The 26,608-nt window shown below is 47.3% G+C and overlaps 1 protein-coding gene across 3 annotated transcripts in view; it reads right to left on the reverse strand.

Annotated features, from left to right (window-relative positions):
* The window catches only part of SMAD2 (SMAD family member 2), an 87,364-nt gene that overhangs the window by 18,624 nt on the left and 42,132 nt on the right, over positions 1-26,608 (reverse strand). For 2 of the 3 annotated variants that reach the window (XM_063959032.1, XM_063959026.1), the window contains one exon: positions 867-956. The exons of the other annotated variant lie outside the window; for it this stretch is intronic. In XM_063959032.1, the coding sequence (XP_063815102.1) occupies positions 867-956 (90 nt within the window). The remainder of the gene's footprint in view (positions 1-866; positions 957-26,608) is intronic. 3 annotated transcript variants of the gene reach the window in all.

Here is a 26,608-nt window from a genome sequence, read left to right on the forward strand (position 1 = left end):
GCAGGCAGGGCAATCAGCCAAGAGGCACAGCAAAATAAAGCATTGGGGGGCGAGGGGTAAACACGTAAAATATCAAAATAAAAGCAGTCTAACCCAGACCGATGCTGAAATCCCCTATATATTTATTTTGAAACACTTGGACCACAAAAAAACTAACTGCATATGTACATACACAAATGCAGATGCAAATGGTTGTGAAATGAACAGAAAAAAAATAAAAAATAAAAAAAGGACACAAAAAAGAAAAAGAAAATGTAAAACAAAAATGAAAAAAACAAAAACAAACTAAGGAATAATCTAGTAGTGTTTGGAGCATGAAACGCTGGACTGTAATGCTCTGGATCCTCAATACGAAACGGCTGACAAAAAGAATTGTGGGATGGCGGGTTGCGTAATAGCGTCTAAGACTATGCTGGCGGGGGAGTGTCTGTTTGTACAGTTCATGAGCATACTTGATGTAAGCTGAATTAAAGTGTACTTCTCGCCTACACACACTGGACATAGCCGATATTCACAGCCCATGACATCACTGAGGCACCGAATGCCTCGTGCCTGCGTGACGTCACTAAAATCACAGCCAATTGGAAGTCTGACCGTGGCTGGGTCCAGGTAATGTCGGACCACTGTGCAGAGGCAACAGGTACACTCCAAAATGAACATTTCGTTGGTCAAAACATCAGCGAGTAAATAAAAATAAAAGGAAACACAAAGTAACATCCAGAAGGTTTCGTAAAGCACTGTTAAATGTATTTGAGAAGAAGCATCCTGCGATACAGCGGACTACCGCCCCCCCCTCCCCCCCACTTCTAGTACCTCTCCCCCCACCCCCACCCAGAGGTCTATGCGACAGAGTGTAAAATATTCACCTGGTTTGTTCAGAGAAGCTGTAAAGGGCTGTGGTATCCCACTGATCTATGGTATTTGGTGTACTCAGTCCCCACATTTCAGAGCAAGTGCTGTGCATAAATTGAAAAACAAAAATTGATGTGAACATGGAAGCATGGTTATTTGGTTTTACCATGATGTCAAAACATGGAGAAATGTACAGAGCACTTCCTTCACATATCAGACACAAAGCTCGGCATCGTTAGTGTAAAGGAAGGGGTTACATGGAAGAAGAGGTGACTGGAGGTAAGCTATGACCATGTCGGAAGCTGGACACACAGGAGCGGAGATGTGATGGATTAGAACAATGCTGCAGGTGAGGACCAAACTCCCTCCCCCACCCACAGACATGTAAGTGGACAGTGATTGACAAACATAAGTCATGGCGTCACGTAAATCACGAGACCGGGACATAGCACGGCTAGCGGCCACTTCATACGTAATAACGAAGGGGGGTGACTGTGCCCACTGCCAGAACGAACAGACGTTATAGGAGTCTACCCCAAGGGGAGGAGGGTTCTCTCTTTTACAGGTCTGGTACAGATGGAGCCCTGCTCATCTTTCTTTTTAATAGGATTACTGAGCCAGGGCAGTCAGACTTTATCCCCTGCTGTATTGTTCTCTCTGTATTGTATTGCAGCTGAGAACAATAGATGAAAGTCTTATGCTAATAAGCCTTGGTGCACCTAGGCGCAGCAGAGAAGCCAAGATGAGCGAGCCTCCATCTGTATATCAAGTCTGCAGTCTTTATAAACGGCGGAATATCCATTCACAGAGGAGTACAGCCACCACCTAAGTCATACAGACAGCAATACTGCTAAACGATAACAGCCTGTGCCGGGGGCGACAACCTCTGCCGACAAGGAAAACAACCAGCGCTTGCGTCCTACGTTGTATCCGAGCAGCCCACTAACAGATATCTAGTACTCATCATGTCTTTTTATCTCCAGTATAATGTACTCATGGCCATCTACCTGGACCAACACACTGACTTACCATAAAAACTCCAACAGTAACATGTCGCCATTGGACAATACAGGTGCGGCCGCGGACAGAGCAGATGACCATCAGCGCCATAAAAAGCCCTGTGCTGCATATACAATATGGTCTGCAAAGTACGTTTCACCATTATACGGACGCAATTTATCAGCAGCCTGTGTTACGTGTACCCCCAAGATCTAAGGCATTTTTGTGATGTACCTTTAGTAAAAACTAGCAAATAAACGCAAAGAACAAACACTGTCAAACAGAAGGTAATATAAGCTACATACAGCACAGAGAAACTCTTACAGAAACAACAGTGAGAGTAAACATTTAAAAAGTGTAATCTTCATCGCATGTTGTGTATTCTGTAACAAACGTAGGTGTAAGGGTTAGGGTACAAAAAGGGGGGAAAAAAACTTAAAAAACACAATAAAAAAAAGGCGTACTTCTCCATTAAGGTTAAAGAATAATGCTTTGGCGTACAGGACGGTGGCACTACACGTTAAAGGTCACTGTAACCCCCAATATTTTCATTGCTTAAACTGAATTGAGCACAGGAAAAAGCATAAGGTATTCCTATTATACAGTCTGTGACTGCGTCCTCCTGCCACCATCCTGCTCCCAAGGTGCTGTGATTACGAATTGGTAGCAGGGTTAGGAGGATATGGGACAAACCGTAACGGTGGCAAACGGATAGCGATAACACAATAGCTTCTACACTGTAAAGTTATCACTGAAATCTCTATTTACATTTTACAAATAAAATCAGGGCACGCGACTTCAAGAAAGCGTTAAACTGCCCTTATTATTGTAACTTAGAACAGTATTGGTCACAAAAATATCATGAAGTCCAAATGTGTTTCGCTTTTTGGAAACATTCAGTATATCAGCAGGCTACCATGTACCATATATAAATTCCCTCAGGCAGAATGTTTGTATAGCCCTACTAATCCTTTACAGTGAATCGTTTCTTGAACTATGGGCAAGCAAGAAATAAGCTGAGTAAGTTACAACGCACAGGGGGATATGTAACGGGCTCCGATATATGTAGCTTGAGCGAAGTGGGCGAAGTCGCACCTACATTTAAAGCTGCAGTCCGTTACAAGGCAAAATTCAGCCTATACCTGCGAACGCATTACATAACCCCTATAGGGTTTTGGAATGTATTAATGGTAGACTGGCAAATACGTCTCTGCATTTTGGCTACATTTCAAGGGATTCTGTATGATTTACCGATGGTCGGGATGTCGGCAGCAGGGTGAGCCCAAAGAGTCTCCTTGCGGGCTTGCAGAACTCGCCATTCTGCGGGCTTGTGGACACCCATGAGTGGGAATAGCCCGTGAGCCGGGATTCCGGTTGTCGGTTTAGTCAGCAGTCGGGATTCCAGCTTCGGTATCCTGACCGCCGGCAAATTAACTGCATCCCATTTCAAGGTGTTATGAAGTCACAGTTTGGACCTTTGATAGGGAGGGATATGGTCAGAAGACTACCAACCGATTACGGTCAGAATCCTGGAAGGCAAGTACTGAGGATGGGGTTGAGCACAAGGGGGTGAGGAAATTTAGGGTTACGCTTCGGGGGCGGTTAGGGTTAGGCTGTGGAGGGGTAGGTTATGGTTAGAGATAGGGTTAAAATACTTACCGGCATCCATCAGGATTTTGCTGTCGGCCTTCTGACTGGGATTCCCCCTGCCAGGTTTACGTACCAGACCCAATAGGGCACATAGCTAAATCTTTGTCAAGAAAAGGTAAATCTGACAGATTCACCGTTTTGAAGACATTGCTCAGAACAGAATAATGTAAATTTCACACTTTTTATTGAGACGTGAGGATTTTTTTTCTTCTTTTTGGAGGCAGGGGAACACTTCTGCAGGTATCACGTCATCAGACGCACAGTAGGTGCTTCTGAATCCAACCACTCGTTTGGGGTATACAAACACCAAAGTTCAGAAATTCTTGTGTAGTTTGTGTGCTAGGGTGAGGGGGGGGGTCACTATAGTGCTCTTCTCCGTCACATAGAGCTAACTGATGAGCTCATTTTTATGCATAACACAGAGAGGACATCCCATAAACACATTAGCTGGTTTCGGATACACCGATAACCATACTTCAGAGGTACGCATCATATTTGAGCCGTCACAGAGTGCCTCATGCGCTTACACTCAAGGCATAACATTTCCGTATCCTTGCTACATCTTAAAGGCATTCTACTGCGGCAATACCCATTTGTGTTCCTACTCGTGCCTGTGCAGAGATTTTGGGAGGCTACATTGCACTGCTTTCACAGCAAGTCCCCACGTTTGAAATAGTGGATTAATCTATATGGGTAGTGCATTGTTTATATACCTACTATAAGTTAGCAAAAGCATTTACACCGGCGATGTGCTGTATTCTGCTCATTCCTGTCAATGGCACATTCATTTCATTGTGCGCTACATATGGAAGCCCCATTGAAATAATAAGGCCACTGACATGTATGGAGCATCACAGCAATGTTTATCTGTTTTAGTCATTAGGACAGCTCTACTGGTGTCTGATCAAAGTCCTAACAGCCAGCCAATCAAATCATGGCTGGTGCTGGAACACGTTTATCATTGGCTGAACCGTTCTGAGGAGTGGTGGACAATTAAGTTCCCTCTCATATTATGGCAGGACTCATGGAAACATGGCCTGCTGGTTGAGGACTGGAGAAGAGTACCGCCCTACATTATACAAACATCTTACTGGATTTCGACGAATCCTATATTACAGGGTAATGCTGCTCCTCACCTCTATGGAGGGAATTCAAGTGCTTTGCGCGCTGGTGGCCACTAGATGGCGCCCACCGGAGCAATTAAAGTGTTGCACCGTTCGGGCGCACACAGCCGCCGGCGCTGACGTTACTGTTATGTTGTTCCATCATTTTGACGGGCTGGTAACTAGTGAATAATAAATGTAATATATTATAGCTCTATACCGCTGGCACACTCTAACCACACGAGTTACTGAATGCAAACGCAACTAAGGAACCGATTCTGAGTGGTACGCAACGTCGATGTTGGACACAGTTGAACAATTATTTTCTACTGCGTATGTGTTTCCAGAGTCTGTGCGCAGAGACTCTGCTGCAATTGAGGCGCATGGTCTCAGAAGAGTTTGGAAAATGTACTGGGCTGCCCTGGGAGGTGACTGAGCGGGCGCAAGGAGACTGTCTGTTTTACAGGCTAGTCACTGAAGTGGTTGCAAGCCCTGGCACATAATATCTCACATTGGATGCCATACTGTGACAGACAGAGCGTACCTAGAATGAAGTTGGTGCAAGTTTCCCTGGTGCGACCTACTGTAGTGTTCATTCTAGCACCCTGCACCTTTCAAAAACCATGCAGTACCTCTTTTCTGCCTGGGGTGTCGCTCTCTGCTATGGTGCTTCTAGTAGAGTCTGGTCTGTATCACTGAGATACAGACCAGAGAGTATGCGAAAAGCACCACAGTAGAGAGAGCGGCACTCCAGGCAGGTAATAGGCACTGCACTGGTTTTGAAAGGTGCAGGGTGCTAGAATGAAAACTACTAGTGTATGGTTGCTTCTAAAGACGCACCAAATTCTATATGAGCATCTTAATACGGACAAAGTTAGCGTCTTGCACATGCAGACGTACGGTTGAACACCAGGGAAGAGCTTGTAGAAGTATCTACATATAGTCGCAGAAGCAATACCAGTATAAGGCACACACACACACACATATATAAAGATAACCCTGCACCATGTAAAGGTTAAGAGACCTTATAATTCAGTAACAATTTTACACCCTCTGTCTAACTTGTCCGCCCCAGGTACAGCTCTCACACCTGTGTATGCTTTGTTTATTTTGTTACACGGAATAAAACTTCTGTTCCAGTCCTTTATAGAATATATGTGACGGCTGAACCGTTAGTACATCACTGTATTTTGTGATTTACTAAAAGTTGCCCCCTTTTCTTTTTTTGCCTAAATATTTCATTTACTTTTTTTTTTTCTGTAATACAAGTAATTAATAGCACATGGTATGAAATAATTGTATGAATAAAACACAATGTTACATCATGGGGAATCAACTTGAATTTTAGTTGCAGTTTCTAAAAAGCCCGCAGGAAATGAACTGTCAAACAAGCATCATACAATGCACTGTGTATTTTGGCTATTAATGAATGGAGCCTCATGGCCCATGAAATCACAGGTTCCTAGAAAACTGTGCCTCAGTGAGGTCATTGATTCCTAGGGAACTTTGCCCTGTACCTCAAGTAAGGTTAGTCGTTGCTATGCAACTGTGCCTCAGTGAGGTCAGTGGTTGCTAGGGAGCTGTGCCTCAGTGACGTCAGTGGATGCCAGAGGGCTGTGCCTCAGCGAGGTCAGTGGTTGCTAGGAAACTGTTCCTCATGCATCAGTGAGGACAGTGATTCCTAGGGAGCTGTGCCTCATGCCTCAGTGAGGTCAGCAGTTTCTAGGGAACTATGCCTCATATCTGTGAGATTCTTGCTTTTAAATGACAGGTACACTTACAACACAAAACAAAAAAGGACCAAGTGATGCAGAAACTAGAACTTCTTTAAATCTCGGGGTTGTGACCCCCAGAATCACATATCTGCGCAGCCACAGAGCAAACACAGATAACAGACAGGATTACACAACCTGAGACACCAGAGGAGACGGTAAACATACATTGTGCTTTTTAGGAGCAATGCCAAGTGTAATTAACAGACAGACAGGAACCGCTTTAATTATAATTTTATTGGATACAATTATCTCCAGCTGACTGTCTCTCAGATCTCCTCGCTCCCAAGCATCTAGCAAACATAAAATGACTAGTATGCTTGGCTTTCACTCCCGCTTTTATGCGGTTCACCTTCTATGTCCCTGTTTTATGGCAGGATGGTCAGCACTGCAGGAACTCATAGGTTCAAATCTGTCCACGGCCCTATGTAAGTTATACATTCATGTGCTTTTAAAATGGAGATAACTTACCAACAGGGACCCCACGATCCCCCAGGATGGCACTACAAAGGCCAGCAATCCTGCTGGCTACTCACTCTCAGTTCAGCTCTGTGCAAAGCGGAAACCCTCTTGTATAATCAGGGGATAGCTCAGTAGCTAGTGGCACATACAATAACCAAATGTGAAATAAATCTCGATATGCATTAGGTCAACAGGTCAAAGGGCTGACATGGGTTTTTGGACTTTTTTTGGTGTTGTTTTCTTCGTAAAGTGACGGGGGAACCCCAATTAGTGCACCGTAATCACTCGCCATGCTTCGGGCAAGGCAGGTTACCGTTCCCAATTGTAGTCCACGTGGATCGTCAAGTAGGTAAAAGTCCAAAAAAAATAAGAATTTACTTACCGATAATTCTATTTCTCATAGTCCGTAGTGGATGCTGGGGACTCCGAAAGGACCATGGGGAATAGCGGCTCCGCAGGAGACTGGGCACAAAAGTAAAAAGCTTTAGGACTACCTGGTGTGCACTGGCTCCTCCCCCTATGACCCTCCTCCAAGCCTCAGTTAGGATACTGTGCCCGGACGAGCGTACACAATAAGGAAGGATTTTGAATCCCGGGTAAGACTCTTACCAGCCACACCAATCACACCGTACAACTTGTGATCTGAACCCAGTTAACAGCATGATAACAGAAGGAGCCTCTGAAAAGATGGCTCACAACAACAATAACCCGATTTTTGTAACAATAACTATGTACAAGTAATGCAGACAATCCGCACTTGGGATGGGCGCCCAGCATCCACTACGGACTATGAGAAATAGAATTATCGGTAAGTAAATTCTGATTTTCTCTAACGTCCTAGTGGATGCTGGGGACTCCGAAAGGACCATGGGGATTATACCAAAGCTCCCAAACGGGCGGGAGAGTGCGGATGACTCTGCAGCACCGAATGAGAGAACTCCAGGTCCTCCTCAGCCAGGGTATCAAATTTGTAGAATTTAGCAAACGTGTTTGCCCCTGACCAAGTAGCTGCTCGGCAAAGTTGTAAAGCCGAGACCCCTCGGGCAGCCGCCCAAGATGAGCCCACTTTCCTTGTGGAATGGGCTTTTACAGATTTTGGCTGTGGCAGGCCTGCCACAGAATGTGCAAGCTGAATTGTACTACAAATCCAACGAGCAATAGTCTGCTTAGAAGCAGGAGCACCCAGCTTGTTGGGTGCATACAGGATAAACAGCGAGTCAGATTTTCTGACTCCAGCCGTCCTGGAAACATATATTTTCAGGGCCCTGACTACGTCCAGTAACTTGGAATCCTCCAAGTCCCTAGTAGCCGCAGGCACCACAATAGGCTGGTTTAAGTGAAATGCTGAAACCACCTTAGGGAGAAATTGAGGACGAGTCCTCAATTCTGCCCTGTCCGTATGAAAAATTAGGTAAGGGCTTTTATAGGATAAAGCCGCCAATTCTGAAACACGCCTGGCTGAAGCCAGGGCTAACAGCATTACCACTTTCCATGTGAGATATTTTAAGTCCACAGTGGTGAGTGGTTCAAACCAATGTGATTTTAGGAACCCCAAAACTACATTGAGATCCCAAGGTGCCACTGGAGGCACAAAAGGAGGCTGTATATGCAGTACTCCCTTGACAAACGTCTGAACTTCAGGAACTGAAGCTAGTTCTTTTTGGAAGAATATTGACAGGGCCGAAATTTGAACCTTAATGGACCCTAATTTTAGGCCCATAGACAGTCCTGTTTGCAGGAAATGCAGGAATCGACCCAGTTGAAATTCCTCTGTAGGGGCCTTCCTGGCCTCGCACCACGCAACATATTTTCGCCAAATACCGTGATAATGTTGTACGGTCACATCCTTCCTGGCTTTGATCAGGGTAGGGATGACTTCATCCGGAATGCCTTTTTCCTTCAGGATCCGGCGTTCAACCGCCATGCCGTCAAACGCAGCCGCGGTAAGTCTTGGAACAGACATAGTCCCTGCTGGAGCAGGTCCTTACTTAGAGGTAGAGGCCACGGGTCTTCCGTGAGCATCTCTTGAATTTCCGGGTACCAAGTCCTTCTTGGCCAATCCGGAGCCACGAGTATAGTCTTTACTCCTCTCCTTCTTATGATTCTCAGTACTTTTGGTATGAGAGGAAGAGGAGGGAACACATACACTGACTGGTACACCCACGGTGTTACCAGAGCGTCCACAGCTATTGCCTGAGGGTCCCTTGACCTGGCGCAATATCTGTCCAGTTTTTTGTTGAGGCGGGACGCCATCATGTCCACCTTTGGTTTTTCCCAACGGTTCACAATCATGTGGAAGACTTCTGGGTGAAGTCCCCACTCCCCCGGGTGAAGATCGTGTCTGCTGAGGAAGTCTGCTTCCCAGTTGTCCACTCCCGGAATGAACACTGCTGACAGTGCTATCACATGATTTTCCGCCCAGCGAAGAATCCTTGCCACTTCCGTCATTGCCCTCCTGCTTCTTGTGCCGCCCTGTCTGTTTACATGGGCGACTGCCGTGATGTTGTCCGACTGGATCAACACCGGCTGACCCTGAAGCAGAGGTCTTGCCTGACTTAGGGCATTGTAAATGGCCCTGAGTTCCAGGATATTTATGTGAAGTGACGTTTCCATGCTTGACCACAAGCCCTGGAAATTTCTTCCCTGTGTGACTGCTCCCCAGCCCCTCAGGCTGGCATCCGTGGTCACCAGGACCCAATCCTGAATGCCGAATCTGCGGCCCTCTAGGAGATGAGCACTCTGTAACCACCATAGGAGAGACACCCTTGTCCTTGGAGACAGGGTTATCCGCTGATGCATTTGAAGATGCGATCCGGACCATTTGTCCAGCAGATCCCACTGAAAAGTTCTTGCGTGGAATCTGCCGAATGGAATCGCTTCGTAAGAAGCCACCATCTTTCCCAGGACCCTTGTGCATTGATGTACTGACACTTGGCCTGGTCTTAGGAGGTTCCTGACTAGGTCGGATAACTCCCTGGCTTTCTCTTCCGGGAGAAACACCTTTTTCTGTACTGTGTCCAGAATCATTCCTAGGAACAGCAGACGTGTCGTCGGAATCAGCTGCGATTTTGGAATATTTAGAATCCATCCGTGCTGTCGTAGTACTACTTGAGATAGTGCTACTCCGACCTCTAACTGTTCTCTGGACCTTGCCCTTATCAGGAGATCGTCCAAGTAAGGGATAATTAAGACGCCTTTTCTTCGAAGAAGAATCATCATTTCGGCCATTACCTTGGTAAAGACCCGGGGTGCCGTGGACAATCCAAACGGCAGCGTCTGAAACCGATAGTGACAGTTCTGTACCACAAACCTGAGGTACCCTTGGTGAGAAGGGCAAATTGGGACATGGAGGTAAGCATCCTTGATGTCCAGAGACACCATATAGTCCCCTTCTTCCAGGTTCGCTATCACTGCTCTGAGTGACTCCATCTTGAACTTGAACCTTTTTATGTAAGTGTTCAAGGATTTCAGATTTAAAATGGGTCTCACCGAGCCGTCCGGCTTCGGTACCACAAACAGCGTGGAATAATACCCCTTTCCCTGTTGTAGGAGGGGTACCTTGATTATCACTTGCTGGGAATACAGCTTGTGAATGGCTTCCAATACCGCCTCCCTGTCGGGGGGAGACGTTGGTAAAGCAGACTTCAGGAACCGGCGAGGGGGAGACGTCTCGAATTCCAATTTGTACCCCTGAGATACTACCTGCAGGATCCAGGGGTCCACTTGCGAGTGAGCCCACTGCGCGCTGAAATTCTTGAGACGGGCCCCCACCGTGCCTGAGTCCGCTTGTAAGACCCCAGCGTCATGCTGAGGACTTGGCAGAAGCGGGGGAGGGCTTCTGTTCGTGGGAAGAGGCTGTCTGCTGCAGTCTTTTTCCCCTTCCTCTGCCCCGGGGCAGATATGAGTGGCCTTTTGCCCGCTTGCCCTTATGGGGACGAAAGGACTGAGCCTGAAAAGACGGTATCTTTTTCTGCTGTGAGGTGACTTGGGGTAAAAAGGTGGATTTCCCAGCCGTTGCCGTGGCCACCAGGTCCGATAGACCGACCCCAAATAACTCCTCCCCTTTATACGGCAATACTTCCATATGCCGTTTGGAATCCGCATCACCTGACCACTGTCGCGTCCATAACCCTCTTCTGGCAGAAATGGACATCGCACTTACTCTTGATGCCAGAGTGCAAATATCCCTCTGTGCATCACGCATATATAGAAATGCATCCTTTAAATGCTCTATAGTCAAAAATATATTGTCCCTGTCCAGGGTATCAATATTTTCAGTCAGGGAATCCAACCAAGCCACCCCAGCACTGCACATCCAGGCTGAGGCGATTGCTGGTCGCAGTATAATACGAATGTGTGTATATACTTTTTAGGATATTTTCCAGCTTCCTATCAGCTGGTTCCTTGAGGGCGGCCGTATCAGGAGACGGTAACGCCACTTGTTTTGATAAGCGTGTGAGCGCCTTATCCACTCTAGGGGGTGTTTCCCAACGCGCCCTAACATCTGGCGGGAAAGGGTATAATGCCAATAATTTTTTAGAAATTAGCAGTTTTTTTATCGGGGGAAACCCACGCTTCATCACACACCTCATTTAATTCATCTGATTCAGGAAAAACTACGGGTAGTTTTTTCACACCCCACATAATACCCTTTTTTGTGGTACTTGTAGTATCAGAAATGTTCAAAACCTCCTTCATTGCCGTGATCATGTAACGTGTGGCCCTACTGGAAAATACGTTTGTTTCCTCACCGTCGACACTGGAGTCAGTGTCCGTGTCAGTGTCTGTATCGACCTGAGGTAACGGGCGTTTTATAGCCCCTGACGGTGTTTGAGACGCCTGTACAGGTATTAACTGATTTGCCGGCTGTCTCATGTCGTCAACAGTCTTTTGTAAAGTGCCGACACTATCACGTAATTCTTTCCATAAGACCATCCAGTCAGGTGTCGACTCCCTAGGGGGTGACATCACTAACACAGGCAATTGCTCCGCCTCCACACCATTTTCCTCCTCATACATGTCGACACAGCGTACCGACACACAGCACACACACAGGGAATGCTCTGATAGAGGACAGGACCCCACTAGCCCTTTGGGGAGACAGAGGGAGAGTTTGCCAGCACACACCAGAGCGCTATATATATATATATATATATATATATATATATATATATATATATATATATATATATATATATATATATATATATAGGGATAACCTTATATAAGTGTTTTTCCCTAATATAGCTGCTGTATATATTAATATGCCAATTTAGTGCCCCCCCTCTCTTGTTTTACCCTGTTTCTGTAGTGCAGGACTGCAGGGGAGAGTCAGGGAGCCTTCCTCCAACGGAGCTGTGAGGAAAAAATGGCGCCAGTGTGCTGAGGAGATAGGCTCCGCCCCCTTCTCGGCGGCCTTTCTCCCGCTTTTTAATGGAAAAATTGGCAGGGGTTAAATGCATCCATATAGCCCAGGAGCTATATGTGATGTAATTTTTGCCAAAAAAAGGTTTTTTATTGCGTCTCAGGGCGCCCCCCCCCAGCGCCCTGCACCCTCAGTGACCGGAGTGTTTAGTGTGCTGAGAGCAATGGCGCACAGCTGCGGTGCTGTGCGCTACCTTATTGAAGACAGGACGTCTTCTGCCGCCGATTTTCCGGACCTCTTCACTCTTCTGGCTCTGTGAGGGGGACGGCGGCGCGGCTCCGGGACCCATCCATGGCTGGGCCTGTGATCGTCCCTCTGGAGCTAATGTCCAGTAGCCTAAGAAGCCCAATCCACTCTGCACGCAGGTGAGTTCGCTTCTTCTCCCCTTAGTCCCTCGGTGCAGTGAGCCTGTTGCCAGCAGGTCTCACTGAAAATAAAAATCCTACTTTAAACTTTTACACTAAGCAGCTCAGGAGAGCCCCTTAGCCTGCACCCGTCTCGTTCGGGCACAAAAATCTAACTGAGGCTTGGAGGAGGGTCATAGGGGGAGGAGCCAGTGCACACCAGGTAGTCCTAAAGCTTTTTACTTTTGTGCCCAGTCTCCTGCGGAGCCGCTATTCCCCATGGTCCTTTCGGAGTCCCCAGCATCCACTAGGACGTTAGAGAAATAAAAACAAAATTGAAAAACTCATGTCGACCTTTTGACCTGTCGACCTATTGACCATGTCGATCTTCAGTGGACGACCTAACGACCGTATCCCGCGTTAGAGGCAGGGGCTAGACTGGGAGGGTTAGACTACTTACCTACCAGCTGTAGGGATTATGCGCTTCAAGGTGCCGCAGTGGATAATCTGACCGCCGGGATCCCGATACCATCCCCTGTAGTCAATAATTGTCATGCATCCTCTCTGTACTTGTGCTATTATTACATATTGGGGTCAATTCTATTCAGCGACAGTTGAATAGCGCCGGATGTTAGCTCCCGCCACTATTCAATACAGCGACAAGTGACCCTCAATTGTCGGGAATTCTTCTCTCACCCCCGGGGGATGAGAGAAGAAGTCCGACAAAAGTGCTGCCGCACGGCCGGCGCGAGGCTGATTCTGTCGGGAATCATCATTGCGGCGGGGAGTTAAGTCGGAGAATGCCCGTTCTCCCGACAAATCAACCTGTTAAGTCCGGGAGAACGGGCATTCACCGACTTCACATGAGCTGAATTGAATAGCAACGGGAGCTAATTCCCGGCGCTATTCAACTGTCGCTGAATAGAAATGACCCCATAGTGTACTTACAGCATATTGGGAATCTGTTTGCCTATAGATTTTAGTTCTGTAAAGAACTGACAAATGTCACAGTCATTTCCCAATATTGCTGTTAATACAAGTAACCATGGTAAACCATCAGTATATGGTGCGATACTTACCTGCTTTGTTCTACCTGACACAGAATATAAATCTACAGTCAGAAGAAAACCACAGTCCGGACAGACACTCTGCCACCAGCAATGCTACATACACTATAGTGAGATTTACAGGGAAGATACACCGATACCCCCTCCTACCCATTCATGACCGCGCCTGCAGCAAAACCTACTCCTATAGATCGATCTGCTGCTGTATATGGAAGCAAACATGAATGTTGGGATGAAGTACCAGCAGTCTTTGTCAAAGCGTCCAGGAATACAGAATAAGGTTTTGTAGAAGATCAACTGTTGCTAAACAGAACATTTGCAGGATTCCCCCATATCAGAGACCGGTTTCACTCAAACAATACGGCTGGGAAGTGTTTCGCTTTCCACAATTTAGGGTCATAAATTGTGCCGAGTCTATGGCTGTTTTCCAGCGTAACGTACCGGAATGAGATATTCAGGGAATCTGTGCACATTACGCAGACCATGCTACTGCAAGCTATGTGCACGAAACCCTGTGTAAGTGCCCACATATTGCGTAATCACAGACTATGCCGTCCACAGATTGCTTCCATGGGTATGGTTGTTGCTAGCCAACGCCTATTTATTCAAAATAAAGTGTCAATTATCTGAAAAAGCGCGGTTCCGAAGCTTCAACAGAGGATTTCGTGCAGAGGTTCCACTTCACGTATCAGGAGTTATTCCAGTAAGCTGCAGAACTCACTGTATTGATTTGCACCATGCAACGTCATATTTGAGTAACGTTACCCTTTAAATCAAAGCAGTCCAGACAGAAAGGACTTCACTAAAGTCAATGTTTCATAATGAAAAGGCCCCGACAGATGCACCAAGGGTTCCCGATGTACTCCGTTACCTACAGTTCTTTCCCTACAGCTCTATTCAGCCGTAAGCGCTTGTGCGTAGACCCAGCGAGCGAACAGACCTGTACCAGAGCGCTGGGTACACACCATACCATATATTGGTCAATCTTACCATCTGAGACGGATCGCAACAACCATCACATAGGGGTCAATTCTATTCTCCGACAGTTGAATAGCGCCAGGAATTAGCTCCCGACGCTATTCAATTCAGCTCCAGTTAAGTCGGCGATGGCCCGTTCTCGCCGGCTAAACAGGTTGAATTGTTGGGAGAACGGGCATTCTCCGACTTAACTCCCCGGCGCGAGGCAGCACTTTTGTCGGGTTTCTTCCCTCATCCCCCGGGGATAAGAGAAGAATTCCCGACAATTGAGGGTCACTTGTCGCTGTATTGAATAGCGCTGGGAGCAAACTCCCGGCGCTATTCAACTGTTGACAAATTGAATCGACCCCATAGTGTGTACACCCAATTCATTGTCTGAATGTGTGGACGATTCTTCCCATCTGACACGCTGCACATCAGACCCGACAATGTACAACGCAGTTCGCTAACATTAATACTGTAACGCCATACAGCGTCGTCATGTAGTGTGTATGCCGGCACTATATATCGTTACATCTTGTTGGCACGTCACAATATCACCGGATCCTTCCAGTGTGTACCCGGGTTAAGGACAGGAAATACATGACCCGAGCAGGATTAGATGGTTTACACCAAACGGGTCTTTATTAAGGTGTGACTACAGGGACGGCGCTTTAAACGGGTATGGGTCGTTGGGTCGACTCAACTTAGGTCGACAGTCATTAGGTCAACCACTAAAGGTCGACATGCAGTAAGTAGACATGTACTAGGTCAACAGGTGAAAATGTCGACATGTGTTTTTGGACTTTTTTGTGTCGTTTTCTTCGTAAAGTGACGGGGAACCCCAATTAGTGCACCGTGTCCCGGCAAGGTGCCTCGCTCTGCTACCGCTGCGCCCGGCACAGGTTACCGTTCCCAATTGTAGTCCACATGGATCCTTAAGTATGAAAAAATCCAAAAATATTGAAGAAAAAAAGTGAAAAACTCGTGTCGACCTTTTGACCCGACGACCTAGTACATGTCGGCATAATGACAATGTCGATCTTCAGTGCTCGACCCAAGTTGTGTCGACCTAACGGCCGTATCCCCTTTAAACAACAACAAAAACTGTTTAAAACCCTCCTCTAAACGGTTTGTTTTTATTTTGTAAATCTTTTTTTCTTTTTTAAACCCTGGGTCGTATCTTCTACAGGTCAATATAAAACATCTGTGGAAACACCTAAATGATCAGAATCACCCGCAGCTGCCCGTCTGTGACTTTATGCAAATGCCGTTATAAAGCCCTTCCCTGGGGAACATCCAGGCGTCCCAATGTGCAATAACGGAGACGCCTGCGGTTAGCGCCCATACACCCAGTAACACAGACTGGTGCGTGCTTAGGCATCATCATTGACACTTGGACCAGTCCTATGACAGCTGAAGTTTCTCTAGCAATATGCACGAGCGTCAACTACAGACTAATACATGTAGGCATATGCAACACTATGCAGGCTCCAATACACCATACCAGCAGGCTAACAAGACAAAGCCCCACAGCGGTGCATGTTCGTGGCATTGCTCCAAAGCTGGGTGCCTCACAGTGACACAACCACACACACACACACACACACACACACAGGAGCCCATGCTGCCACATGCAAGGTGAGCCCAGCCCACAAAACCTCTCCACTGTACACACCAAACCCACCATGGAAGAGAAAATTGCCGTACTATATTATTTTGCAGTAACAATCCTACCAGCCGTCACCTGTGTCGTCCAAATAACATCACCCCCCTTAGGAGCTTCACACCTGCAGATTACCACATTTACATCCACTGCAATCCACACAGGGGGGATGCAGACTGCTCACCTGGGCCACATGCAGTTTGTATGGTCTTCTTTCACAGTACGGGTACAGAGGACAAGCCCCGGCTCTATACATCTAACTGCCTCTACCTACCTTGGGGGCGCTAACTGCGTATTATAATGGCTGCCATGGAAAACTGAAGAAGCCATGTTAGAAAATGAAATCTCTTCAGAACTTTTGGCCAAATCTCTCCCAGATCTGGCCATAGTCTATGCGGGGGTTTCGCAGGCTATGTCGACAGAATGTGGTAAGCCTAATGCAGACGCGGTACTGACACAAAGTAAAGCACTATGGGGGGGGGGGGGGGGGTATTCAATTAGTGCACGTTTTTTGGCCAGTCGAAAAAAACTGCACTTCTTCGCCCGTTTTTAAGGCTGGTCGACTGGTCGAAAAATCCGGCACTGGCGAAAACCATGTGTTTCGTCGAATTTGCTGGCGTTTCCCCCTTTTTTGACGAAAATGGATAAAAAAAATGTCAGAAAAGGCCCGCAATTGAATACCGTGTCGCATTAGTGCAGTTTTCTTCGACTGGTCGAAAAAAACAGCACTTATTTGAATACCCCCCCCCCATAACTGTGACGGCTGTATAGCTTTAAACTTCTTTGAAAAGCCTCACGTTTAATGATATTCTGCCGACGTGGTAAAAATGCTTTAATTAGTTTTGATTATGCTACGCATTAATTATTCTGTCCACATGCTAACTGTTGACAAGACTACTACCCATTTGTGGGATGTAATGTCACGTTGCACAAGTAGAACTCACATTGGACTGATAACTGGATTGATGTGCACATTCACCATCATTGTGCAGAGTATTCTATGGCCAACGTCTATCGGGCAAAGGAAACATTCTCTGGCCGTACATCTCAGGCCAGAAGGAGAAATACGTGTGCATTGATAAGGACTAGTAGTACTTATTAGTAGTAAGTTATCATGCAAAAAGAACCAAATACAGTGTAATGTATTAAAAGAACAAAGGGGAAGCAAACAAGGGGAGAGGTTTCAAGCTTCGGAGAGAAGGCAAGACGTTGCAACCAATAAGCTTTTGTCATTTTACAGGCTGAGCTAGATAAATGACAGTTAGAGGCCGCCATGTTCTCTCTCTCTCTAACGCTTGATAAATCTCCCCCAGTCTAGTCACGGTCCTAGAGGAGTAACATGATAGTAAGCATTACAGATGCCAACGTTACCCTGCCTCAATGTATTATAAGGGCCACAAGACAGACAAAATAAAAAGCAGATGGAACAGAATACTGAGAACCGGCAAGAGGTAAATGACCTGTAATCACAATCCTGTATACAGAGCGAGACATGTGCCCCAAGCTCCCCCCTTCCCAGGTAATATAAAAGTCATCAATAAGAAAGCCTGTGTTAAAGTTATTTTCTCTAACGTCCTAGTGGATGCTGGGGACTCCGTAAGGACCATGGGGAATAGACGGGCTCCGCAGGAGACAGGGCACTTTAAGAAAGAATTAGGAATACTGGTGTGCACTGGCTCCTCCCTCTATGTCCTTCCTCCAGACCTCAGTTTGAATCTGTGCCCGGACAGAGCTGGGTGCACTTTAGTGAGCTCTCCTGAGCTTGCTGAATAGAAAGTATTTTGTTAGGTTTTTTTATTTTCAGAGAGATCTGCTGGCAACAGACTCTCTGCTACGTGGGACTGAGGGGAGAGAAGCAGACCTACTCACTGTGGATAGGTCATGCTTCTTAGGCTACTGGACACCATTAGCTCCAGAGGGATCGAACACAGGAACGCACCCTTGGTCGTCCGATCCCAGAGCCGCGCCGCCGTCCCCCTCGCAGAGCCAGAAGCCGGCGTGAGAAGCAAGAAAACTTCGAAAGCGGCGGCAGAAGACTCCAGTCTTCATATGAGGTAGCGCACAGCACTGCAGCTGTGCGCCATTGCTCCCACATTACAGCCGCACACTCCGGTCACTGTAGGGTGCAGGGCGCAGGGGGGGGCGCCCTGGGCAGCAATTAAGTACCTCTTGGCATAAAAGAGCATATATACAGTAGAGATGAGCGGGTTCGGTTTCTTTGAATCCGAACCCGCACGAACTCCACTTTTTTTTTCACGGGTCCGAGCGACTCGGATCTTCCCGCCTTGCTCGGTTAACCCGAGCGCGCCCGAACGTCATCATGACGCTGTCGGATTCTCGCGAGACTCGGATTCTATATAAGTAGCCGCGCGTCGCCGCCATTTTCACACGTGCATTGAGATTGATAGGGAGAGGACGTGGCTGGCGTCCTCTCCATTTAGATTAGATTTAGAAGAGAGAGAGCGAGAGAGAGAGATTGCTGTGATACTGTAGATTAGAAGAGAGTGCAGAGTGCAGACAGAGTTTAGTGACTGACGACCACAGTGACCAGTGACCACCAGAGACAGTGCAGTTGTTTGTTTTATTTAATATATCCGTTCTCTGCCTGAAAAAAACGATACACAGTCACACAGTGACTCAGTCTGTGTGCACTGCTCAGCCCAGTGTGCTGCACATCAATGTATTGTATATAAAGCTTATAATTGTGGGGGAGACTGGGGAGCACTGCAGGTTGTTATAGCAGGAGCCAGGAGTACATGATAAATAATATTATATTAAAATTAAACAGTGCACACTTTTGCTGCAGGAGTGCCACTGCCAGTGTGACTAGTGGTGACCAGTGCCTGACCACCAGTATATTAGTAGTATTGTATACTATCTCTTTATCAACCAGTCTATATTAGCAGCAGACACAGTACAGTGCGGTAGTTCACGGCTGTGGCTACCTCTGTGTCGGCACTCGGCAGGCAGTCCGTCCATCCATAATTGTATTATATACCACCTAACCGTGGTTTTTTTTTTCTTTCTTTATACCGTCGTCATAGTCATACTAGTTGTTACGAGTATACTACTATCTCTTTATCAACCAGTGTACAGTGCGGTAGTTCACGGCTGTGGCTACCTCTGTGTCGGAACTCGGCAGGCAGTCCGTCCATCCATAATTGTATTATAATATATACCACCTAACCGTGGTTTTTTTTTCGTTCTTTATACCGTCGTCATACTAGTTGTTACGAGTATACTACTATCTCTTTATCAACCAGTGTACAGTGCGGTAGTTCACGGCTGTGGCTACCTCTGTGTCGGCACTCGGCAGGCAGTCCGTCCAACCATAATTGTATTATATACCACCTAACCGTGGTTTTTTTTTCATTCTTTATACCGTCGTCATACTAGTTGTTACGAGTATACTACTATCTCTTTATCAACCAGTGTACAGTGCGGTAGTTCACGGCTGTGGCTACCTCTGTGTCGGCACTCGGCAGCCCGTCCATAATTGTATATACCAGTGACCTAACCGTGGTTTTTTTTTCTTTCTTTATACATACATACTAGTTACGAGTATACTATCTCTTTATCAACCAGTCTATATATTAGCAGCAGACACAGTACAGTGTGGTAGTTCACGGCTGTGGCTACCTCTGTGTCGGCACTCGGCAGCCCGTCCATAATTGTATACTAGTATCCAATCCATCCATCTGCATTGTTTACCTGAGGTGCCTTTTAGTTGTGCCTATTAAAATATGGAGAACAAAAATGTTGAGGTTCCAAAATTAGGGAAAGATCAAGATCCACTTCCACCTCGTGCTGAAGCTGCTGCCACTAGTCATGGCCGAGACGATGAAATGCCAGCAACGTCGTCTGCCAAGGCCGATGCCCAATGGCATAGTACAGAGCATGTCAAAACCAAAACACCAAATATCAGTAAAAAAAGGACTCCAAAACCTAAAATAAAATTGTCGTCGGAGAAGCGTAAACTTGCCAATATGCCATTTACCACACGGAGTGGCAAGGAACGGCTGAGGCCCTGGCCTATGTTCATGGCTAGTGGTTCAGCTTCACATGAGGATGGAAGCACTCAGCCTCTCGCTAGAAAACTGAAAAGACTCAAGCTGGCAAAAGCACCGCAAAGAACTGTGCGTTCTTTGAAATCCCAAATCCACAAGGAGAGTCCAATTGTGTCGGTTGCGATGCCTGACCTTCCCAACACTGGACGTGAAGAGCATGCGCCTTCCACCATTTGCACGCCCCCTGCAAGTGCTGGAAGGAGCACCCGCAGTCCAGTTCCTGATAGTCAGATTGAAGATGTCAGTGTTGAAGTACACCAGGATGAGGAGGATATGGGTGTTGCTGGCGCTGGGGAGGAAATTGACCAGGAGGATTCTGATGGTGAGGTGGTTTGTTTAAGTCAGGCACCCGGGGAGACACCTGTTGTCCGTGGGAGGAATATGGCCGTTGACATGCCAGGTGAAAATACCAAAAAAATCAGCTCTTCGGTGTGGAGGTATTTCACCAGAAATGCGGCCAACAGGTGTCAAGCCGTGTGTTCCCTTTGTCAAGCTGTAATAAGTAGGGGTAAGGACGTTAACCACCTCGGAACATCCTCCCTTATACGTCACCTGCAGCGCATTCATAATAAGTCAGTGACAAGTTCAAAAACTTTGGGTGACAGCGGAAGCAGTCCACTGACCAGTAAATCCCTTCCTCTTGTAACCAAGCTCACGCAAACCACCCCACCAACTCCCTCAGTGTCAATTTCCTCCTTCCCCAGGAATGCCAATAGTCCTGCAGGCCATGTCACTGGCAAGTCTGACGAGTCCTCTCCTGCCTGGGATTCCTCCGATGCATCCTTGCGTGTAACGCCTACTGCTGCTGGCGCTGCTGTTGTTGCCGCTGGGAGTCGATGGTCATCCCAGAGGGGAAGTCGTAAGCCCACTTGTACTACTTCCAGTAAGCAATTGACTGTTCAACAGTCCTTTGCGAGGAAGATGAAATATCACAGCAGTCATCCTACTGCAAAGCGGATAACTGAGTCCTTGACAACTATGTTGGTGTTAGACGTGCGTCCGGTATCCGCCGTTAGTTCACAGGGAACTAGACAATTTATTGAGGCAGTGTGCCCCCGTTACCAAATACCATCTAGGTTCCACTTCTCTAGGCAGGCGATACCGAGAATGTACACGGACGTCAGAAAAAGACTCACCAGTCTCCTAAAAAATGCAGTTGTACCCAATGTCCACTTAACCACGGACATGTGGACAAGTGGAGCAGGGCAGGGTCAGGACTATATGACTGTGACAGCCCACTGGGTAGATGTATGGACTCCCGCCGCAAGAACAGCAGCGGCGGCACCAGTAGCAGCATCTCGCAAACGCCAACTCTTTCCTAGGCAGGCTACGCTTTGTATCACCGCTTTCCAGAATACGCACACAGCTGAAAACCTCTTACGGCAACTGAGGAAGATCATCGCGGAATGGCTTACCCCAATTGGACTCTCCTGTGGATTTGTGGCATCGGACAACGCCAGCAATATTGTGTGTGCATTAAATATGGGCAAATTCCAGCACGTCCCATGTTTTGCACATACCTTGAATTTGGTGGTGCAGAATTTTTTAAAAAACGACAGGGGCGTGCAAGAGATGCTGTCGGTGGCCAGAAAAATTGCGGGACACTTTCGGCGTACAGGCACCACGTACAGAAGACTGGAGCACCACCAAAAACTACTGAACCTGCCCTGCCATCATCTGAAGCAAGAAGTGGTAACGAGGTGGAATTCAACCCTCTATATGCTTCAGAGGTTGGAGGAGCAGCAAAAGGCCATTCAAGCCTATACAATTGAGCACGATATAGGAGATGGAATGCACCTGTCTCAAGTGCAGTGGAGAATGATTTCAACGTTGTGCAAGGTTCTGATGCCCTTTGAACTTGCCACACGTGAAGTCAGTTCAGACACTGCCAGCCTGAGTCAGGTCATTCCCCTCATCAGGCTTTTGCAGAAGAAGCTGGAGGCATTGAAGAAGGAGCTAAAAGGGAGCGATTCCGCTAGGCATGTGGGACTTGTGGATGCAGCCCTTAATTCGCTTAACAAGGATTCACGGGTGGTCAATCTGTTGAAATCAGAGCACTACATTTTGGCCACCGTGCTCGATCCTAGATTTAAAGCCTACCTTGGATCTCTCTTTCCGGCAGACACAGGTCTGCTGGGGTTGAAAGACCTGCTGGTGACAAAATTGTCAAGTCAAGCGGAACGCGACCTGTCAACATCTCCTCCTTCACATTCTCCCGCAACTGGGGGTGCGAGGAAAAGGCTCAGAATTCCGAGCCCACCCGCTGGCGGTGATGCAGGGCAGTCTGGAGCGACTGCTGATGCTGACATCTGGTCCGGACTGAAGGACCTGACAACGATTACGGACATGTCGTCTACTGTCACTGCATATGATTCTCTCAACATTGATAGAATGGTGGAGGATTATATGAGTGACCGCATCCAAGTAGGCACGTCACACAGTCCGTACTTATACTGGCAGGAAAAAGAGGCAATTTGGAGGCCCTTGCACAAACTGGCTTTATTCTACCTAAGTTGCCCTCCCACAAGTGTGTACTCCGAAAGAGTGTTTAGTGCCGCCGCTCACCTTGTCAGCAATCGGCGTACGAGGTTACATCCAGAAAATGTGGAGAAGATGATGTTCATTAAAATGAATTATAATCAATTCCTCCGCGGAGACATTGACCAGCAGCAATTGCCTCCACAAAGTACACAGGGAGCTGAGATGGTGGATTCCAGTGGGGACGAATTGATAATCTGTGAGGAGGGGGATGTACACGGTGATATATCGGAGGATGATGATGAGGTGGACATCTTGCCTCTGTAGAGCCAGTTTGTGCAAGGAGAGATTAATTGCTTCTTTTTTGGGGGGGGTCCAAACCAACCCGTCATATCAGTCACAGTCGTGTGGCAGACCCTGTCACTGAAATGATGGGTTGGTTAAAGTGTGCATGTCCTGTTTTGTTTATACAACATAAGGGTGGGTGGGAGGGCCCAAGGATAATTCCATCTTGCACCTCTTTTTTCTTTTCTTTTTCTTTGCATCATGTGCTGATTGGGGAGGGTTTTTTGGAAGGGACATCCTGCGTGACACTGCAGTGCCACTCCTAAATGGGCCCGGTGTTTGTGTCGGCCACTAGGGTCGCTAATCTTACTCACACAGTCAGCTACCTCATTGCGCCTCTTTTTTTCTTTGCGTCATGTGCTGTTTGGGGAGGGTTTTTTGGAAGGGACATCCTGCGTGACACTGCAGTGCCACTCCTAGATGGGCCCGGTGTTTGTGTCGGCCACTAGGGTCGCTAATCTTACTCACACAGCTACCTCATTGCGCCTCTTTTTTTCTTTGCGTCATGTGCTGTTTGGGGAGGGTTTTTTGGAAGGGACATCCTGCGTGACACTGCAGTGCCACTCCTAGATGGGCCCGGTGTTTGTGTCGGCCACTAGGGTCGCTAATCTTACTCACACAGTCAGCTACCTCATTGCGCCTCTTTTTTTCTTTGCGTCATGTGCTGTTTGGGGAGGGTTTTTTGGAAGGGCCATCCTGCGTGACACTGCAGTGCCACTCCTAGATGGGCCCGGTGTTTGTGTCGGCCACTAGGGTCGCTAATCTTACTCACACAGCTACCTCATTGCGCCTCTTTTTTTCTTTGCGTCATGTGCTGTTTGGGGAGGGTTTTTTGGAAGGGACATCCTGCGTGACACTGCAGTGCCACTCCTAGATGGGCCCGGTGTTTGTGTCGGCCACTAGGGTCGCTTATCTTACTCACACAGCGACCTCGGTGCAAATTTTAGGACTAAAAATAATATTGTGAGGTGTGAGGTATTCAGAATAGACTGAAAATGAGTGTAAATTATGGTTTTTGAGGTTAATAATACTTTGGGATCAAAATGACCCCCAAATTCTATGATTTAAGCTGTTTTTTAGTGTTTTTGGAAAAAAACACCCGAATCCAAAACACACCCGAATCCGACAAAAATAATTCGGTGAGGTTTTGCCAAAACGCGTTCGAACCCAAAACACGGCCGCGGAACCGAACCCAAAACCAAAACACAAAACCCGAAAAATTTCAGGCGCTCATCTCTAATATACAGTTGGGCACTGTATATATGCATGAGCCCCCGCCATTATTTTACACAAATCGCGGGACAGAAGCCCGCCGCTGAGGGGGCGGGGCTTCTTCCTCAGCACTCACCAGCGCCATTTTCTCTCCACAGCTCAGCTGAGAGGAAGCTCCCCAGGCTCTCCCCTGCAGAATCACGGTAGAAAGAGGGTAAAAATAGAGGGGGGGCACATAAATTTAGCGCAAAATCAGTGTATACAGCAGCTACTGGGTAAACACTAAGTTACTGTGTAATTCCTGGGTCATATAGCGCTGGGGTGTGTGCTGGCATACTCTCTCTCTGTCTCTCCAAAGGGCCTTGTGGGGGTTCTGTCATCAAATAGAGCATCCCCTGTGTGTGTGGTGTGTCGGTACGCTTGTGTCGACATGTTTGACGAGGAAGGCTATGTGGAAGCAGAGCAGGTGCAGATGAACGTGGTATCGCAGCTGACGGCGCAGACACCCGATTGGATGGATATGTGGAAGGTTTTAAATGATAATGTTAATTCCTTGCATAAAAGGCTGGATAAAGCTGAAGCCTTGGGACAGTCAGGGTCTCAACCCATGCCTGACCCTACAACGCAGAGGCCGTCAGGGTCTCAGAAGCGTCCACTATCCCAAATAGTTGACACAGATATCGACACGGATTCTGACTCCAGTGTCAATGGCGATGATGCAAAGTTGCAGCCTAAAATGGCTAAAGCCATCCGCTACATGATTATAGCAATAAAGGATGTATTACACATCTCAGAGGAAAACCCAGTCCCTGACAAGAGGGTTTATATGTTTGGGGGAAAAAAGGCATGAGGTGACTTTTCCCCCTTCACATGAATTAAATGAGTTATGTGAAAAAGCTTGGGAATCTCCAGATAGGAAAGTGCAGATTTCCAAACGGTTGCTTATGGCGTATCCTTTCCCGCCAACGGACAGGTTACGCTGGGAATCCTCCCCTAGGGTAGACAAAGCTTTGACACGCTTATCTAAGAAGGTAGCCCTGCCGTCACAGGATACGGCCACCCTAAAGGATCCTGCGGATAGAAAGCAGGAAGGGATCCTGAAGTCCATTTATACACATTCAGGTACTCTGCTAAGGCCGGCAATTGCGTCGGCCTGGATGTGTAGTGCTGTCGCAGCATGGACAGATACTTTATCTGAGGAACTTGATACCTTGGACAAGGATACTATATTACTGACCTTGGGGCATATAAAAGACGCTGTCCTGTATATGAGAGATGCCCAGAGAGATATTACCCTACTGGGCTCTAGAATAAATGCAATGTCGATTTCGGCCAGAAGGGTCCTGTAGACTCTGCAATGGACAGGTGATGCCGACTCAAAACGGCACATGGAGGTTTTACCTTATAAGGGTGAGGAATTGTTTGGGGACGGTCTCTCGGACCTAGTTTCCACAGCTACGGCTGGGAAGTCAAATTTTTTGCCATATATTCTCTCACAACCTAAGAAAGCACCGTATTACCAAATGCAGTCCTTTCGATCACAAAGAGGCAAGAAAGTCCGAGGTGCATCCTTTCTTGCCAGAGGCAGGGGAAGAGGAAAGAAGCTGCACAATACAGCTAGTTCCCAGGAACAGAAGTCCTCCCCGGCTTCCACTAAATCCACCGCATGACGCTGGGGCTCCACAGGTGGAGCCAGGATCGGTGGGGGCGCGTCTCCGACATTTCAGCCACCAGTGGGTTCGCTCACAGGTGGATCCCTGGGCTATACAGATTGTATCTCAGGGATACAAGCTGGAATTCGAAGTGAGGCCCCCTCACCGTTACCTCAAATCGGCCCTGCCAGCTTCCCCCTTGGAGAGGGAAAATAAGAATTTACTTACCGATAATTCTATTTCTCGTAGTCCGTAGTGGATGCTGGGAACTCCGTAAGGACCATGGGGAATAGCGGCTCCGCAGGAGACTGGGCACATCTAAAGAAAGCTTTAGGACTATCTGGTGTGCACTGGCTCCTCCCCCTAAGACCCTCCTCCAAGCCTCAGTTAGGATACTGTGCCCGGACGAGCGTACACAATAAGGAAGGATTTTGAATCCCGGGTAAGACTCATACCAGCCACACCAATCACACTGTACAACTTGTGATCTGAACCCAGTTAACAGCATGATAATAGAGGAGCCTCTAGAAAAGATGGCTCACTACAGCAATAACCCG

This window comes from Pseudophryne corroboree, chromosome 1 (assembly GCF_028390025.1).
Source record: "Pseudophryne corroboree isolate aPseCor3 chromosome 1, aPseCor3.hap2, whole genome shotgun sequence".
Lineage (NCBI taxonomy): Eukaryota > Metazoa > Chordata > Amphibia > Anura > Myobatrachidae > Pseudophryne > Pseudophryne corroboree.